This window comes from Ranitomeya variabilis, chromosome 4 (assembly GCF_051348905.1).
Source record: "Ranitomeya variabilis isolate aRanVar5 chromosome 4, aRanVar5.hap1, whole genome shotgun sequence".
NCBI lineage: Eukaryota > Metazoa > Chordata > Amphibia > Anura > Dendrobatidae > Ranitomeya > Ranitomeya variabilis.
In genome coordinates this window covers 746217700-746235019 of record NC_135235.1, presented here as the reverse complement: position 1 = coordinate 746235019, position 17320 = coordinate 746217700, and the positions used below count along the sequence as shown (strand labels likewise).

General features: G+C 45.6%; 1 protein-coding gene across 1 annotated transcript in view; it reads left to right on the top strand.

Annotated features, from left to right (window-relative positions):
• TBCD (tubulin folding cofactor D) overlaps positions 1 to 11375 on the top strand; it is a 109769-nt gene extending 98394 nt beyond the window's left edge. Inside the window, exons 34-40 of the mRNA XM_077254573.1 lie at positions 4476 to 4597; positions 4716 to 4793; positions 6096 to 6185; positions 10265 to 10352; positions 10669 to 10778; positions 10988 to 11072; positions 11193 to 11375. Of these exons, the coding sequence (XP_077110688.1) occupies positions 4476 to 4597; positions 4716 to 4793; positions 6096 to 6185; positions 10265 to 10352; positions 10669 to 10778; positions 10988 to 11072; positions 11193 to 11207 (588 nt within the window). The 3' untranslated portion in view covers positions 11208 to 11375. The remainder of the gene's footprint in view (positions 1 to 4475; positions 4598 to 4715; positions 4794 to 6095; positions 6186 to 10264; positions 10353 to 10668; positions 10779 to 10987; positions 11073 to 11192) is intronic.
• The last annotated feature ends 5945 nt before the right edge of the window (positions 11376 to 17320 follow it).

Genomic DNA, 17320 nt, shown 5'->3' with positions numbered 1-17320 from the left:
CAAGGACACAGGACAGAGGCTGAGTCAACTTTAATCCATGTCAACTGGCTGCAAGTGTGATTTAGTTATTGCCAACACCTGTTAGCACTAGAAGTCCCAGAGACGGGTCATTTGACATTTCTACCTTTGAAACCCAGAGAAGGGTCAAATGACCTAAAGGATTTTATCTATAGCTTATCTTATCTCTATTCACTGTCTTTTGTTCTGTAATTAAGGCCATTACTGTTGCACCACAGGAGGTTGTTTGCTGTTTTCCATCGAGTTTACCCATGTAGTTTCAAGTTTCAAGTTAGTTCTGTTCAGTTTATTGTTTTTGATAATATAAACACTATACATATTGTATTTAGTTTAGTTTTATTTGAGCAAAAAAGCGCTGAAACAATGAATCATTTTTTATATATTTTAAATAGAGAATTAGAAATTTTAGAGCAAGGTACAGCTGTGAGTAATGACCAGAAGCATTTGTGTCTAAGGCTATGTGCACACTTTGCGGATTCCACTGCAGATTTTTCCGCAGCGGAATTCCAAAATCCGCAGTGAAAACCCGTTGCGGTTTTTACTGCGGATTTATCGCGTTTTTTACTGCGGTTTCTTCTGCGGATTTTCATCTGCAGTTTCCTATTGGAGCAGGTGAAAATCCGCAGAAAATAAGTGACATGCTGCGGAATGTAATCCGAAGCGTTTCCGCGCGGATTTTTCCGCAGCATGTGCACAGCGTTTTTTGTTTCCCATAAGTTTACATTGTACTGTAAACTCAGGGGAAACTGCTGCGGATCCGCAGCGGTCAAAGGTACCGTTACATGTTACGATCTCGTCGACGATATAGTTAGAATTGTCACGTGATCACATCGTTCGTGCAATCAGTTTCACATCGTCACACTTTGTGTGGTTGTATTGTGTGACCGTGTTTGGCTTCCTTTTGTTGGTATCCTCAATCTCAACCTTCTTTCGTTTGGGTGCATACACTGTCAGTGTGGCACCAGTGGTTGAAAACACCTGAGTGGTGAATTCAGTGCGGTCCATCTGTCTAGCGGATTGAGGAATTTCCCGGCCGAGGATAGTGGTTTCCCGGCTAAGCAGTCGTTGTGCAAGTGACAATGATGTAAAGAAATTGTCCGTGGTTACAGTTCTGCCCTTGTCCATGAATGGTTCCATCAGCCTCATCACTACAGTTTCGGACAGTCTCTCCCCGCTGGGACGACTGGGGTCCTTGCCAAGATATGGGAGGACATTACAGATGTACTTTGATTTCAAGTCGCAAGCCACCCAAAACTTGATGCCAAACTTGTCTGGTTTTGTTGCAATGTATTGCAGAAAACAGTAGCGAGTCTTTGACGGGAAAAGCTGTTCATCAATAGTGATGTGTCGAACAGGGTTGTAGGATGCGATGCAGTTGGTGACAAACGATCTCCACACATCGGAGATTGCAGCAAACTTATCGGTCTCCACTCGCTCACTGCGCGTGAACATGTCATCAAAGCGTAGGTGTTGCATGATGTCTTGAAAGCGGTTTCGGGTCATAGTGGCAATGATCCTTGGGTTTCCCAGGTTTGCTGACCAGCTGTCACTTAGTGATGGAACCTTGGTCACCCCCCGCAAGATAATGACTGAAATAAATGCCATTAGTTCCGGGAGACCCATGAACCAATCCACCTGCTCCGTGTGACGTGCATGTTGAGTAGTCCATTCTTCAATGCTACGAAGCATGTCAAGACTGATAAAACAGAGGAAGCTCTGAAGGCGACTCTGGACACTTCGTCTGGCCTTAGCACTTGGCTCTCCATCTGTAGGGTACGGTTCTATTGGGGTCAAATGGAGATGTTTCCCCACTTGTACTTCATGCCACACTGTGCCATCTTTTGCGGTCTCTGTCGGCTCACTCGCCAACCGAGCTCTCTTTTTTGGTAGAGGCGGAGTCTCCTCATCTGCAAGATAAATAATTTCATTTTGTGCATTTTGTTTTGGTTCAAAATAAAAAAGATAGTCAGGCACCACACCCACCCTGCACCGCAGTGTACTGCCCACGCACCACACCTGCCCCGCACCGACCATTATCTGCACCAACCCATGCAAAACATAGGATCCAAATGAACAGGCAAAAAAGGGAGTGTGAAGCCAGCCTAACCTGAAGACAGCTCAGAGTTCGAATCCGGTTGAAGGACTATGTCTTCTCCATCTGAGTCAGAAGGGTTTGTGTTGCTCAGAATCAGTTCCAATGCCTCTTCAATGGTGTGCCTTCTCTCCATTTTCTTTCCTGTGAACAAAATAGGTTTCTCCCCCACAGCACATAAAGCTGCATGCAAATTTGCTAATGCAATGCAGCTGGGGGGGGGGGGGGGCAGACACTCAGGAGCAGCTCACATTCTTTGGCTAGGGACACACTTCAGTTCCTGATCAGTTTTCTTTCAAGATTGACACCTGTTCTGGGTTTTGGAGTCACTCCTGGGCCCTAATGGGGCCGTCACACGGGGAGATGATTCCCGGTGATGTGCGGGCGATCACGTGCGCGTGCACATCGCCGGAGCATCACTGGTGACATGACACATGCGGACATGTCGCCGGCGAACGTCTGTCAAGGATCGCCTCGGAACCAGCCTGTAATTCAGAGGCGATCCCCAGGCCATTCTCTGGATGACTGTACCTTCTCTGCACCAACCCCTGCAAAACAGGATGCAAACGATCAGGCAAAAAAAAGCACTGTGAAGCCAGCATCTCTTTCTTGTGAGCAGCAACCCCCACACTCAGGAATAGCTTGCATTCTTCTGTTTACACACTCTTATCTTAGATAATCCCCCCTGCAGATTCCTCAGGCAAGAGCACATTTACAAATGAAAGGATGCTAATTAAGGTGTCAATATGGACTGAGGGTCATTTGACCCTCTCTCAGGACTTCAGGGGGATCTTGAAATTCCCGGAACTTCTAGTGTTAGGTGCCACAGGTAAGTTACAGGTGCTGTTAATTACACTAATTAGAGAAGCATCACATGATTTTTCGAACAGTGCCAATACTTTTGTCCACCCCCTTTTTATGTTTGGTGTGGAATTATATCCAATTTGGCTTTAGGACAATTCTTTTTGTGTTTTTTTTTTCATTTAAGACAGATTAAATGAAGATAATAATAACAAAGAATTTGTGATTGCAATCATTTTCAGGAAGATACTGAGTATTATCTGACAGAATTGCAGGGGTGTCAATACTTTTGGCCACAACTGTATACTAATGAGTGGCAAAAAATACACAACAAAAACACATAGTAAAAATGCACATCTTTTATGCAGCATATTTCCTGTCAACACATAAGGATTTGCAGTAGAAACTGAACATGTGCACATGCCCTTATATAGCTTTTTTTTTTTAAAGCCACCTTTTTCTGGCATCTATATATACATAGCTCCTTTCTCGCATCTGTACCTATACAGCTTTTTTCTTGCATCTATATGTACACAGCTCTTTTCTGGCATCTGTAAATACACAGGTCTTTCCTGGCATCTATACGTACACAGCTTTTTTCTGGCATCCATAAGAACACAGCTCCTTTCTGGCATCTAGATGTACAGACCTCCTTTCTGGCATCTAGTCGTACAGAACTGCTTTCTGGCATCTAGATGTACAGAGCTCCTTTCTGGCATCTAGATGTACAGAGCTCCTTTCTGGCATCTAGTCGTACAGAACTCCTTTCTGGCATCTAGTCGTACAGAGCTCCTTTCTGGCATCTAGATGTACAGAGCTCCTTTCTAACATCTACATGTACACAGCTCTTTTCTGGCATGTATATGTAGACAGGTCCTTTCTGGTACCTATATGTACACAGCTCCTTTCTGGCATGTAGATGTATAGAGTTCCTTGCTGGCATCTAGATGTACAGAGCTCCTTTCTGGCATCTAGATGTACAGAGCTCCTTTCTGGCATCTAGATGTACAGAGCTCCTTTCTGGCATCTAGATGTACAGAGCTCCTTTCTGGCATCTAGATGTACAGAGCTCCTTTCTGGCATCTAGTCGTACAGAACTCCTTTCTGGCATCTAGTCGTACAGAGCTCCTTTCTGGCATCTAGATGTACAGAGCTCCTTTCTAACATCTACATGTACACAGCTCTTTTCTGGCATGTATATGTAGACAGGTCCTTTCTGGTACCTATATGTACACAGCTCCTTTCTGGCATGTAGATGTATAGAGTTCCTTGCTGGCATCTAGATGTACAGAGCTCCTTTCTGGCATCTAGATGTACAGAGCTCCTTTCTGGCATCTAGATGTACAGAGCTCCTTTCTGGCATCTAGATGTACACAGCTACTTTCTGGCCTGGCATCTAGATGTACAGAGCTCCTTTCTGGCATCTAGATGTACAGAGCTCCTTTCTGGCATCTATGTATACAGCACTTTCCAGTAAGCCTTATATTTTGCATTCATTTAGATGAATCATTTTCATTGTAGTCTATCCTTCCAAACTAATTTATATGAATTTTGCCCTCTGTAGGTTAGATACTCGGCTCAGAGCCTTTTTGATTACTTACGGTCCATTCAGAGCGACGCTCAAGCTATGGACGACTTCTCCAAGACGCTGCTCCAAGTCTTCAGGGACAACCAGCGCAACGACCGGTACGGATAGATGTTATAGATGATGTACAGATCCCAGTATTGCTGAGTGGTCCGTAGGCGGGGAATTGAAAACTAAACTCTGAAACTTTATGGTATACACCTTTCTCTTTATTTACAGGGTGTCCATCCCGCTGCTGAAGATGCTGGATCAGATGTTGGCCAATGGCTGCTTCGAGCCCTTCACGCAGGAAGAAAAGTAAGAAGTTGTATTCCACCCGGAATCTAACACCGGAGTAAAATCCGGACCATACCCAGGGATTAATGGAACAACTCTGTACAATTTTTTTTAAAACAAGTTGGTTCCAACAAGTGTGGTTGTCTCAATATGGATATTGTATACTTCATGAACAACTTCACGGGTAGAACTCCTCCGCAATTACATTTCCGGAGAGCTCTACCTTTAAGCATTATGTCCTCATTATAATAAGCTCCGGGTCGTCCTGTAGGATGACAATTAGAATACATAATGTTTGCGGTCCATTGCGGGGTGCTTATGCGTTCCAAGCTAGCGCATGCGCAAACTGAGCACAGACAAAACCGGAAGTGGGGTCATGAGGACCGGAAGTGGCGCGCACGCTGAGTACAGCGTGCCGTGCATCGCGGTCCCTATTACATTGCTTATAAGGGAAGCACAAGCGGACGTCAGGTAACGCAGCTTTGCAGGTTCCCTGTTATTCCCCTGATGAGTCCTGGATAGGACGAAACGCGTCGGGAGACGCTATCTGCCACCTACAAACTCTCTCTCCATAATGCATCAGATGGGTGAGATTATTCCAAGTCGCCTGTGACACAGGCGCTATGGTTAAATGCACATGTTGACTGACTAAAATATTGCTGCGGTATAGGTGGAAACCCATGAGATGGGTATACAATTATTCCACACAATGCATATATTTTGTTGATTACTACAGTCAGGAATGTGTATTTTTTCTGCTGCTTAAGATATGATTACATCTGGTTTATGGCATACAGCTAGATGGATGGTTTCAAGGACTGAATGAGCATTTTATTTTGCAGGTACTGTGCATGCACAAAGACAATTGGGGTTTGAAACCCTGTGGTGATCTATTATAGACATTATATATTTCTCCACGTTGCACAGATACCCGTGCTTGTCCGACTCGCTAGCATTGCTATTTTTACCGTATATAACCAGTGTATGTTGCTGGATCTCTGCGTGGACGGATCAGCACATTCATATTTGTTTTTCTTTTCCTACGTACCTTTTGTGTCTTGAGGGGGCACGTCAATTCCCCCTTTTTAAGTCCCTTGTATGTCATTATCACGTGGTGAAGATTTCACAGTCAGTCTTTTTTAAGCTTTATACATTAAAAGTTATATTTTAGTCCAAATTGCTATATACATGTATTCCACCCGGCCAACAAGACGACGGCTGCGTGTCTGTCACATGGTACCTGTGTCGCCAGGACGTGTTCACCCCCTGCAAGCTATTACCCTCGGGCAGGGTGGTTACCCCCTGTGCTTTTGTCTCCTGCAGTGACCCCTTCGCCTCTGAATTACTTGAACTTTGTAAAGAGGAGATTAAGAGGTCCAAGGACATCCAGAAGCTGAGGTCCAGCACCGCCGTGTAAGTCCCACACCTGCACAAACACCTGAACTGGGCTCTCCTCTCTACGGTTCCCTGTTATCAGCTATTCCGTGCCAGCAAGTGGCTGGTGATGTGAAGTAATGCCTTCACTCCACTTCTGGGTCCCATGACTATTACACTTTCCTGGCGTCTGCTCCACACCTCCGCTAACAATGCCCAGATTACCGGCAGAATGTTGCTGATAACCACTGGAGATCTGTTACTCTGGCAGCATCGGCCGCCAACTCTGCTCTGTCTCTCCCAAGATCCGGGTGGTGGACGGTTTTGTGTATAAACCACAGGGTTATAAAAGGAGAACTCAAGCAATGGCAGCACAGTACATCATCACCGAATGTGTCCATTCATCCATAATATGCACCTAGAGACATCTCGCTCAGCCCTCTGAGCTTCTATAAATCTGTACACCGTTCGTTCCGCTGTCTGATCTTCTATAGCTCATAAACCGCTCGCTCAGCCCTCTGAGCTTCTATAGATCTGTACACCGCTCACTCCGCTGTCTGATCTTTTATAGATTGTACACCACTCACTGCACTCTCTAAACTTCTATAGATCCGTACACCGCTCACTCCGCTCTCTGAACTTCTATAGATCGTACACCGCTCGCTCTGCTGTCCGATCTCATATACATCGTACACCGCTCACCCTGCTGTCTGATCTTCTATAGATCGTACGTCGCTCGCTCTGCTATCTGATCTTCTATAGATCCTTACACTGCTCGCTCCGCTATCTGATCTTCTATAGATCTGTACATCTCTCGCTCCGCTGTCTGATCTTCTAAAGATCCGTACACTGCTCGTTCCGCGCGCTGAGCTTTTATAGATCATACTCCGCTGTCTGATCTTCTAAAGATCCGTACACTGCTCGCTCTGCTGTCTGATCTCTTATAGATTTGTACTCCGCTCGCTCTGCTGTCTGATCTTCTAAAGATCCGTACACCACTCGTTCCGCTGTTGGATCTTCTATAGATCCGTACACCGCTAACTCCGCTGTCCGATCTTTTATAGATCCGTACACTGCTCGGTCCGCTGTCTGATCTTCTATAGATCACACACCGCTCGCTCAGCCCTCTGAGCTTCTATAGATTTGTACACCGCTCACTCCGCTGTCTGATCTTCTATAGATCGTACACCGCTCACTGCATTCTCTAAACTTCTATAGATCCGTACACCGCTCACTCCGCTTTCTGAACTTCTATAGATCGTACACCGCTCGCTCTGCTGTCCGATCCCATATACATCGTACACTGCTCACCCTGCTGTCTGATCTTCTATAGATCGTACACCGCTCACTGCACTCTCTGAACTTCTATAGATCCGTACACCGCTCACTCCGCTCTCTGAACTTCTATAGATCGTACACCGCTCGCTCTGCTGTCCGATCCCATATACATCGTACACCGCTCACCCTGCTGTCTGATCTTCTATAGATCGTACACCGCTCACTGCACTCTCTGAACTTCTATAGATCCGTACACCGCTCACTCCGCTCTCTGAACGTCTATAGATCGTACACCGCTCGCTCTCCTGTCTGATCTTCTATAGCTCGTACACCGCTCACTCCGCTGTCTGATCTTCTATAGATCCTTACACTGCTCGCTCCGCTATCTGATCTTCTATAGATCTGTACACCGCTCGCTTCGCTGTCTGATCTTCTATAGATCTGTACATCGCTTGCTCTGCTGTCTGATCTTCTAAAGATCCATACACTGCTCGCTCCGCGCGCTGAGATTTTATAGATCATACACCGCTCACTCCGCTGTCTGATCTTCTAAAGATCCGTACACTGCTCGCTCTGCTGTCTGATCTCTTATAGATTTGTACTCCGCTCGCTCTGCTGTCTGATCTTCTAAAGATCCGTACACTGCTCGCTCTGCTGTCTGATCTCTTATAGATTTGTACTCCGCTCGCTCTGCTGTCTGATCTTCTAAAGATCCGTACACCACTCGTTCCGCTGTCGGATCTTCTATAGATCGCTCCCCTCTCTAAGCTTCTATAGATCTGTACACCGCTCACTCCGCTTTCTGAACTTCTATAGATCGTACACCGCTCGCTCTGCTGTCCGATCCCATATACATCGTACACCGCTCACCCTGCTCTCTGAACTTCTATAGATCGTACACCGCTCGCTCTCCTGTCTGATCTTCTATAGATCGTACACCGCTCGCTCTGCTGTCCGATCTTTTATAGATCCGTACACTGCTCGGTCCGCTCTCTTCTATAGATCCGTACACCACTCACTCCGCTGTCTGATCTTCTATAGATCGTACACCGCTCACTCTGCTGTCTGTGCTTCTATAGATCGTACACCGCTCGCTCCCCTCTCTAAGCTTCTATAGATCTGTACACCGCTCACTCCGCTTTCTGAACTTCTATAGATCGTACACCGCTCGCTCTGCTGTCCGATCCCATATACATCGTACACCGCTCACCCTGCTGTCTGATCTTCTATAGATCGTACACCGCTCACTGCACTCTCGGAACTTCTATAGATCCGTACACCGCTCACTCCGCTCTCTGAACTTCTATAGATCGTACACCGCTCGCTCTCCTGTCTGATCTTCTATAGATCGTACACCACTCACTCCGCTGTCTGATCTTCTATAGATCGTACACCGCTCGCTCTGCTGTCCGATCCCATATACATCGTACACCGCTCACCCTGCTGTCTGATCTTCTATAGATCGTACACCGCTCACTGCACTCTCTGAACTTCTATAGATCCGTACACCGCTCACTCCGCTCTCTGAACTTCTATAGATCGTACACCGCTCACTCCGCTGTCTGTGCTTCTATAGATCCGTACACCGCTCGCTCCGCTGTCTGATCTTCTATAGATCGTACATCGCTCGCTCCGCTCTCTGAGCTTCTATAGATCCATACACCGCTCACTCCGCTGTCTGATCTTCTATGGATCCTTACACTGCTCGCTCCGCTATCTGATCTTCTATAGATCTGTACACCACTCGCTCTGCTGTCTGATCTTTTATAGATCCGTACATCGCTCGCTGCTGTCTGATCTTCTAAAGATCCGTACACTGCTCGCTCCGCGCTCTGAGCTTTTATAGATCATACACCGCCGCTCGCTCCGCTGTATCTTTTTTAGATCCGTACACCGCTCGCTCTGCTGTCTGATCTTTTATAGATCCGTACTCCGCTCGCTCTGCTGTCAGAACTTCTATAGATACGTACACCGCTCACTCCGCTGTCTGAGCTTCTATAGATCCGTGCTCCGCTGTCTGATCTTCTATAGATCCGTACACCACTCGTTCCGCTGTCGGATCTTCTATAGATCCGTACACAGCTCGCTCCGATGTCTGATCGTCTGTAGATCCGTACACCGCTAACTCCGCTGTCTGAGCTTCTATAGATCCATACACCGCTCGCTCCCCTCTCTGAGCTTCTATAGATCTGTACAAAGCTCACTCCGCTGTCTGTGCTTCTATAGATCTGTACACCGCTTGCTCCGCTGTCTGTGCTTCTATAGACCGTACACCGCTCGCTCCCCTCTCTGTGCTTCTATAGATCCGTACACTGCTCACTCCGCTGTCTGTGCTTCTATAGATCCGTACACCGCTCGCTCCCCTCTCTGAGCTTCTATAGATCTGTACACCGCTCACTCCGCTGTCTGTGCTTCTATAGATTGTACACCGCTCGCTCGCTCCCCTCTCTGAGCTTCTATAGATCCATACACCACTCGCTCCTCTGTCTGAGCTTCTAGTGTCTGTCCGCTCTCTCGGTGGACAGCTGATCAGATACGATCTCGTCTGACTCTTAATTTAAGCAGTGAAGGGGTTTCTTTATAAAACAAAAACTCGGTATGAGGGGGCGGCTCCTTGAAATGCTTTTATACTGAGCAGCAAGTCTGCAGTTCTGCAGTGTAAAGCATGGGGGGTGAGACGATCGTTTGGCGTAGCAGGAAGTGGTCACCTAAAGTGTCAGGAGGCATCATTCAGCATGGCGGCACGTTCTCTTGGCCTGGGCAAGGAGGCTGTAACGTGGGCCATGATTCCAGCAGCCGCCCTGTTATGTCCGACATTAATTCTTCTCATTCTTCTGCAGATTCTGTGGTCTGATCCAATTCCCTGGCGAGATCCGGAGGAAGGTTTTGTTTCAGCTGCTCCTCTTGGTTTGCCATCCATTCCCTGTGGTAAGTACCTGCCGCCATTATTGCGAGATTAGTGGGGTGCAGCTGTGGAACCCAGAATGGCCTGGCAGCCTACATTACCTTTTTCGAAGCCACTGACAATCATCAAAGTGGCATTTAGGCGGTTGATCTTGGTAGTGGTGTCCTCCTCCTTCCAGCGCCCATTGCCATACTTGTGAGGTTATATCTCCATCACCCGAAAATGGAAGATGAGAAATAGAAAGAGACAAGGCATAAACCCGGAGCCGGCACCGCCACTATTCGGTCCTTTTGTGGACTCCGGAGTCCAGGAATTACAGCCATGTCTGTTTCCCGTCAGGTAAGGAAATCCACAGCCAGCGATGTGTATGAGATGCTGATCACGTACGATGATGTCGTTGACGCCGAGGTCCTGGATGAAGTTATGACCGTGCTGAGCGACACAAGCTGGTGAGTACTGAGCAGCCGGTGGATATGCAGGAAGGCAGAGCCTTGTTGTGAGCGCAGAGGATACCATAACAAACGCTCTGCTCTCGTTCACGGACTGGATGGATGGCGTGTAAGGAGTTAAGCATCGAGGACAGGTTCTGGAGACCACCTTCTATACCTCCCCCTAACTCCATACTTCTGTGTAAGAATTTAACTCTTTCTCTATACAGGGACGCCGACCTGACCCATGTCCGCGAGCAACGCAACTTGCTGTGCGACCTGCTGAAGGTGCCAAAACCCACCCTGGTGTCCAAGGTGAGGGAACGATTCCCAACTTCTACAAAAAAAAAGTGGTTATATACCACAAATTGCAAACGTCAATTCGGGGCGTAAAACATACGGTGCCTGCATACATATGAAATATATTCCCTGCAGGTCCCACAGTCATGAAGCTGCTGGAGGAACCTTAGCGGACAGAATGAGACGGTTTGCGCTGCCTGTAGGGATCTGAAGAGGAAGCAGTGAGTGCAGTCCTGGTGGTGGCCAGCAAGAGGCGCTGTATGCTTATCATGGCTAGTGGGGACTGTACGCGCCTGTAATAAAATCATGGTCTTTGTAGTCTGTGTGTGATCACCCCCTTTTTTTTGCCTTGTAGTTAATAAGTAGCCCTATCTATTTCCATCAAGGCCTTAGGCTATGTTCACACGATGCGGTTTTTGCTGCGGATCCGCAGCGGATTTGCAGCTGCGGATCCGCAGCAGTTTTCCATGCAGGGTACAGTACCCTATGGAAAACAAAATCCGCTGTGCCGACGATCCTTTTTTTCGCAGGCAAATCCGCGCGGATTTGCCTGCAGAAAAAAAGAAGTACCATGTCAATTCTTTCTGCGGATTCCGCTGCGGGTTTCCAACAGCACCAATAGGAAACTGCAGTTGGAAACCCGCAGTGGAATCCGCAGTAGAAAAAGGACACAAATCCGCGGTGAAAAGCACCGCGGGTTTTCACTGCAGATTTTCCCAAAAAAGGACCTGAAAAATCCACAGTGAAAAAAGGATCGTGTGAACAAGCCCTAACTGTCTTAGGCTAGGTTCACATTGCGTTAGGGCAATCCGTTTAGCGCTAGCGGATTGCGCTAACGCAATGTTTATTTAGGGGCCGCGTTAGGGGTTAGGCGTTAACGTCCCCGCTTTCGCAGATCCCCGATCTGCGAGAGCGGGGAACGGACCTCGGGCGCGCCGCGGACGCTGCAAGCAGCGTCTGAGGCGCGCCACAGAAGAACGGCACATCGCTAGCGCGAGCCGAAAACGGCACGCACTAGTGATGCGCTACAGGGAAACTTCACATTGCTGTCAATGGGTGCGCTAACGGACCCGTTGCACGGCGTTAATTGCGACATTTTCGCCGTGCAACGCTGTCCGTTAGCGTGCACACATTAACGCAATGTGAACCTAGCCTTACATCCTTCCCCCTTTTTATGTTTGAAAAAAAAAATGTGATCAACCCTCAAATTAGACAAAAATCAAAACGTTATACATAACGGTCAACAAAATCATCAGGTCGCCACACAAAACAACTAATTCTCATTCTGCTCCATTGACTGAAAAATACAAGAGTTTCAGTTCTGAGAAAATGGGGACACAAACCAAATTATTATTTTGTGTTTTTTCACCACACTTCCAATTTCCTCCATTTTTCCAGTACGTTGTATGGTAAAATAAATGGTGGTCTGTAAAACTACAAATCAACAAAAAATGAGGCCTTGTAACGGGGACACATGAATACAGGTCCTTCTCAAAAAATTAGCATATAGTGTTAATTTTCATTATTTACCATAATGTAATGATTACAATTAAACTTTCATATATTATAGATTCATTATCCACCAACTGAAATTTGTCAGGTCTTTTATTGTTTTAATACTGATGATTTTGGCATACAACTCCTGATAACCCAAAAAACCTGTCTCAATAAATTAGCATATCAAGAAAAGGTTCTCTAAACGACCTATTACCCTAATCTTCTGAATCAACTAATTAACTCTAAACACATGCAAAAGATACCTGAGGCTTTTAAAAACTCCCTGCCTGGTTCATTACTCAAAACCCCCATCATGGGTAAGACTAGCGACCTGACAGATGTCAAGAAGGCCATCATTGACACCCTCAAGCAAGAGGGTAAGACCCAGAAAGAAATTTCTCAACAAATAGGCTGTTCCCAGAGTGCTGTATCAAGGCACCTCAATGGTAAGTTTGTTGGAAGGAAACAATGTGGCAGAAAACGCTGTACAACGAGAAGAGGTGACCGGACCCTGAGGAAGATTGTGGAGAAGGACCGATTCCAGACCTTGGGGAACCTGAGGAAGCAGTGGACTGAGTCTGGTGTGGAAACATCCAGAGCCACCGTGCACAGGCGTGTGCAGGAAATGGGCTACAGGTGCCGCATTCCCCAGGTAAACAGCGGCAGAAGCGCCTGACCTGGGCTACAGAGAAGCAGCACTGGACTGTTGCTAAGTGGTCCCAAGTACTTTTTTCTGATGAAAGCAAATTTTGCATGTCATTCGGAAATCAAGGTGCCAGAGTCTGGAGGAAGACTGGGGAGAAGGAAATGCCAAAATGCCTGAAGTCCAGTGTCAAGTACCCAGTCAGTGATGGTGTGGGGTGCCATGTCAGCTGCTGGTGTTGGTCCACTGTGTTTCATCAAGGGCAGGGTCAATGCAGCTAGCTATCAGGAGATTTTGGAGCACTTCATGCTTCCATCGGCTGAAATGCTTTATGGAGATGAAGATTTCATTTTTCAGCACGACCTGGCACCTGCTCACAGTGCCAAAACCACTGGTAAATGGTTTACTGACCATGGTATTACTGTGCTCAATTGGCCTGCCAACTCTCCTGACCTGAACCCCATAGAGAATCTGTGGGATATTGTGAAGAGAAAGTTGAGAGACGCAAGACCCAACACTCTGGATGAGCTTAAGGCCGCTACTGAAGCATCCTGGGCCTCCATAACATCTCAGCAGTGTCACAGGCTGATTGCCTCCATGCCACGCCGCATTGAAGCAGTCATTTCTGCCAAAGGATTCCCGACCAAGTATTGAGTGCATAACTGAACATTATTATTTGATGGTTTTTTTGTTTGTTATTAAAAAACACTTTTATTTGATTGGACGGGTGAAATATGCTAATTTATTGAGACAGGTTTTTTGGGTTATCAGGAGTTGTATGCCAAAATCATCAGTATTAAAACAATAAAAGACCTGACAAATTTCAGTTGGTGGATAATGAATCTATAATATATGAAAGTTTAATTGTAATCATTACATTATGGTAAATAATGAAAATTAACACTATATGCTAATTTTTTGAGAAGGACCTGTATATATCAAGTGCGTGAGTGGCAAATGTCCTCTGAAGAGATCGAAACCTTTACAGTCAAAAAACAGGAGCGGGGATCCAAACCAACTCCGAGTACACGATACATTCAAAACTACAACTCAACCTGCAAAAAAATGAGCACTCATAATGAGGACACAAATATATATCAAGTGCGTGAGTGGCAAATGTCCTCTGAAGAGATTGAAACCTTTACCGTCAAAAACGAGCTGGGAACCAAACCGACTCCGAGTACACGATACATTCAAAACTACAACTCAACCTACAAAAAAATGAGCCCTTGTAACGGGAACACAAATATATAGACTATCAAGTGCACGAGTGACACAAAGACATCAGATGCCTCTACTGAAGATTCTGATGCGTTTCGTACCTAAATGTTTTTGATCGCACCATTTTTTTTTTTTTTGTTACTGCAGATAAATTGATGATTTGCTACTAATTTGGAGCCTGAAAGCTGTCTCATATTGATGTATTCAATAAATGTCAGCAATCAGTATAATCTAAGTTTTACCCGTACCTGCCATCCTCCGTCTAGACCTTTCTTAAATTTAGTTCTACAGTTGAAACCAGATACACTGCAATCCACTAGCTGGTACTGGCTGTGTGGTGAAAAGCCATCATCCTGCCCTACAATCAGAGCTATTCCAGTGGATCAATTTACATGGACTGAACAGAACTGCAGTAGTGTCAACTGTCAGGACATGCTGTAATTAGGATTATTAAAAAATATCACCGGTTTATTGTGAAGACAAAATGTCACGATTCCACTCTGGAAAGCAGTTGTAAGATTGTCACCTCCGGCCCTTCCATAATTTACTACCAAACATCGGGCAACAGTTGTCTCAGATTTTATATTTGGCAAATCGACGTCTGAAAATATTCTGAAGCAAGGATGGAGTTGGCATTGGCAGACGTTGCCGTGGCCACGTACTCTCGTTTGTGGGCATCCGCTACCCCAGACTAAGGTATTTTCACACTTATCAGTTTGCTAATTTATTAGTGGAACTGCACTATTTTGGTTTTGCCAATCAGTTTTTTGGGTAGGTAAGTTTCTATTATTCACCGTTCCTTGTGCTGGAATACGAGTAAATGACTTGCTTACCAATTTCTTATAAAAATTTGTTCATTCTGCCTCCCCAAAGATCGCAACAAGGCTCAGCTCACATTTATCCTGCGCTCTGCGTTGAGCACTTACATCGGGGGTTTTCGTGTAAATCTCTGAAATACTTGATCCAGACAGAACACCCGGCAGAAGATTCCCTATGATGCAGCAGATGGAGGCACTGTGAATGCCGTATGGCCTATGATCTGGCGATATCCGTCTTTTTAGGCGTGCATAAATCCGCCAGTTTGTGAACTTCTGAAAAGGACAATGCTGAACAGAGGCCAGACGGAGTTCAGAGTAACTCTGCTGCCTTATTAAAGTGAATGGATCCCTCAGGGGTTTCAAATGAATCATGTCATTCGGAGATTTCCCCACACATGGATTACGTCGTGGGACAGAACGACAGACAGGTGATATGTTTTTTGTTTTATTACAGGAGATGAGGGCTTTGGTGGAATTAGGCGTTAGCTGAGTATAACTGTGTTTGTTGTTTTTTAAATAAAAAAGTGTGTTTTGTTTTTATTGCAAATAAATTTGCAAATAATTTATTCTGGCTGTGTGTTTATTAACTGTATAACTATAGGATTAGTAATGGATAGATGTCTTATAGACGCCTCTCCATTATTAACCTGTGGGCTTGAAGTCACCAGACAATACAAAGGTGACATCAACCTCACAAATATTACCCCACTTGCCACCGCTACAGGGCAAGTAGGAAGAGCCAGGCAAAGCGCCAGAATTGGCGCATCTAATAGATGGGCCTTTTCTAGGTAGCTACGGGCTGCTTTTTATAAGCTGGGTGGGCGAATGTCCATGGCTCCTTACTAGCCTTATAATTCCAGCCCCCAACTTTCTGCTTTAGCTTGGCTGGTTGTCAAAAATGGGGGGGACACTCTGGTTTTTTAAATTTATTTAAATTTTAAAAAAGTGTGGGGACCCCTCTATTCTTGACAATCAGTCTTGCTAAAGCTGACAACTGCGAGTTTTGACTGGGTGATTATCAAAAATGCAGATGAACACACATTTTTTTAAATTTATTAAGAGTGCAGGCGCCAGCTGATGAATAACCCCACCAGTTGCTGCCTGATCTCGCTGTCATTAGTGGCCTCCGATCACAGCTGCGGGCTCATGCTGTCATTTGACCGCATGGGAACCACGTCTCTCGGACAGGCAGTAATGATTTTACCACCGTTCAGAAGCAGTGTTTGCTATGCTGTCATGCACATCACAGCGTGGCAAACACTGGATGTCCGGACCCCCCATTCAAGAGAATTGGGTACTGTACTGCTACCCAAACTTTGTTTAACCGTTCGGCCAGACCCAAACATCAGTCTCTATCAGTAACAACCCATCCAGTCCACACAAGAAAAAAAATTCAAACCGTAGATGTCCATAAATTAAGTTGTGTGTAATAATGAGAAGTTACACAGGGAAAAAGTATTGAAGATATGAAGAAAGAGAAGAGCAAAAAGCCCTAGAAAGTGATGGCAGCAGCTGAAATCAGTAATTAGAAATAAATCCTGCCACTTAGTGACAAATAATATCAGCTGGTTCAACTGACGGTCTATAAAAGAGAGCTGTCTCAAGACCTTTGCAACCTTATTGTTGCAAATTATACAGATGGCAATGGTTACAGAATTTCTAAACTACTGAAGGTTCCAGTGAGCACTTTTGGGGCCATAATCCGGAAGTGGAAAGAATCATTTGACCATAAATTGGCCATGACCAGGTGCTCCCTGCAAGATTTCAGACAGAGGAGTGAAAAGAATTATCAGAAGAGTTGTCCAAGAGCCAAGGATTACCTGAGTAGAGCTACAGAAAGACCTGGAATTAGCAGGTATAATTGTTTCAAAGAAAACTATAAGTAATGCTCTGAACCTCCATGGCCTGTATGCACGCTCACCACACAACCGCGATTGCTGAACAGAAAGCATGTTCAAGCTCATTTAAAGTTTGTTCAACATTTAGATAAGCCTGTGAAATACTGGAGAATAAAGTCTGGTCAGATGAGACTAAAATTGAACTCTTTGGATGCCATAATGCACACCATATTTGAAGGCCAAAAG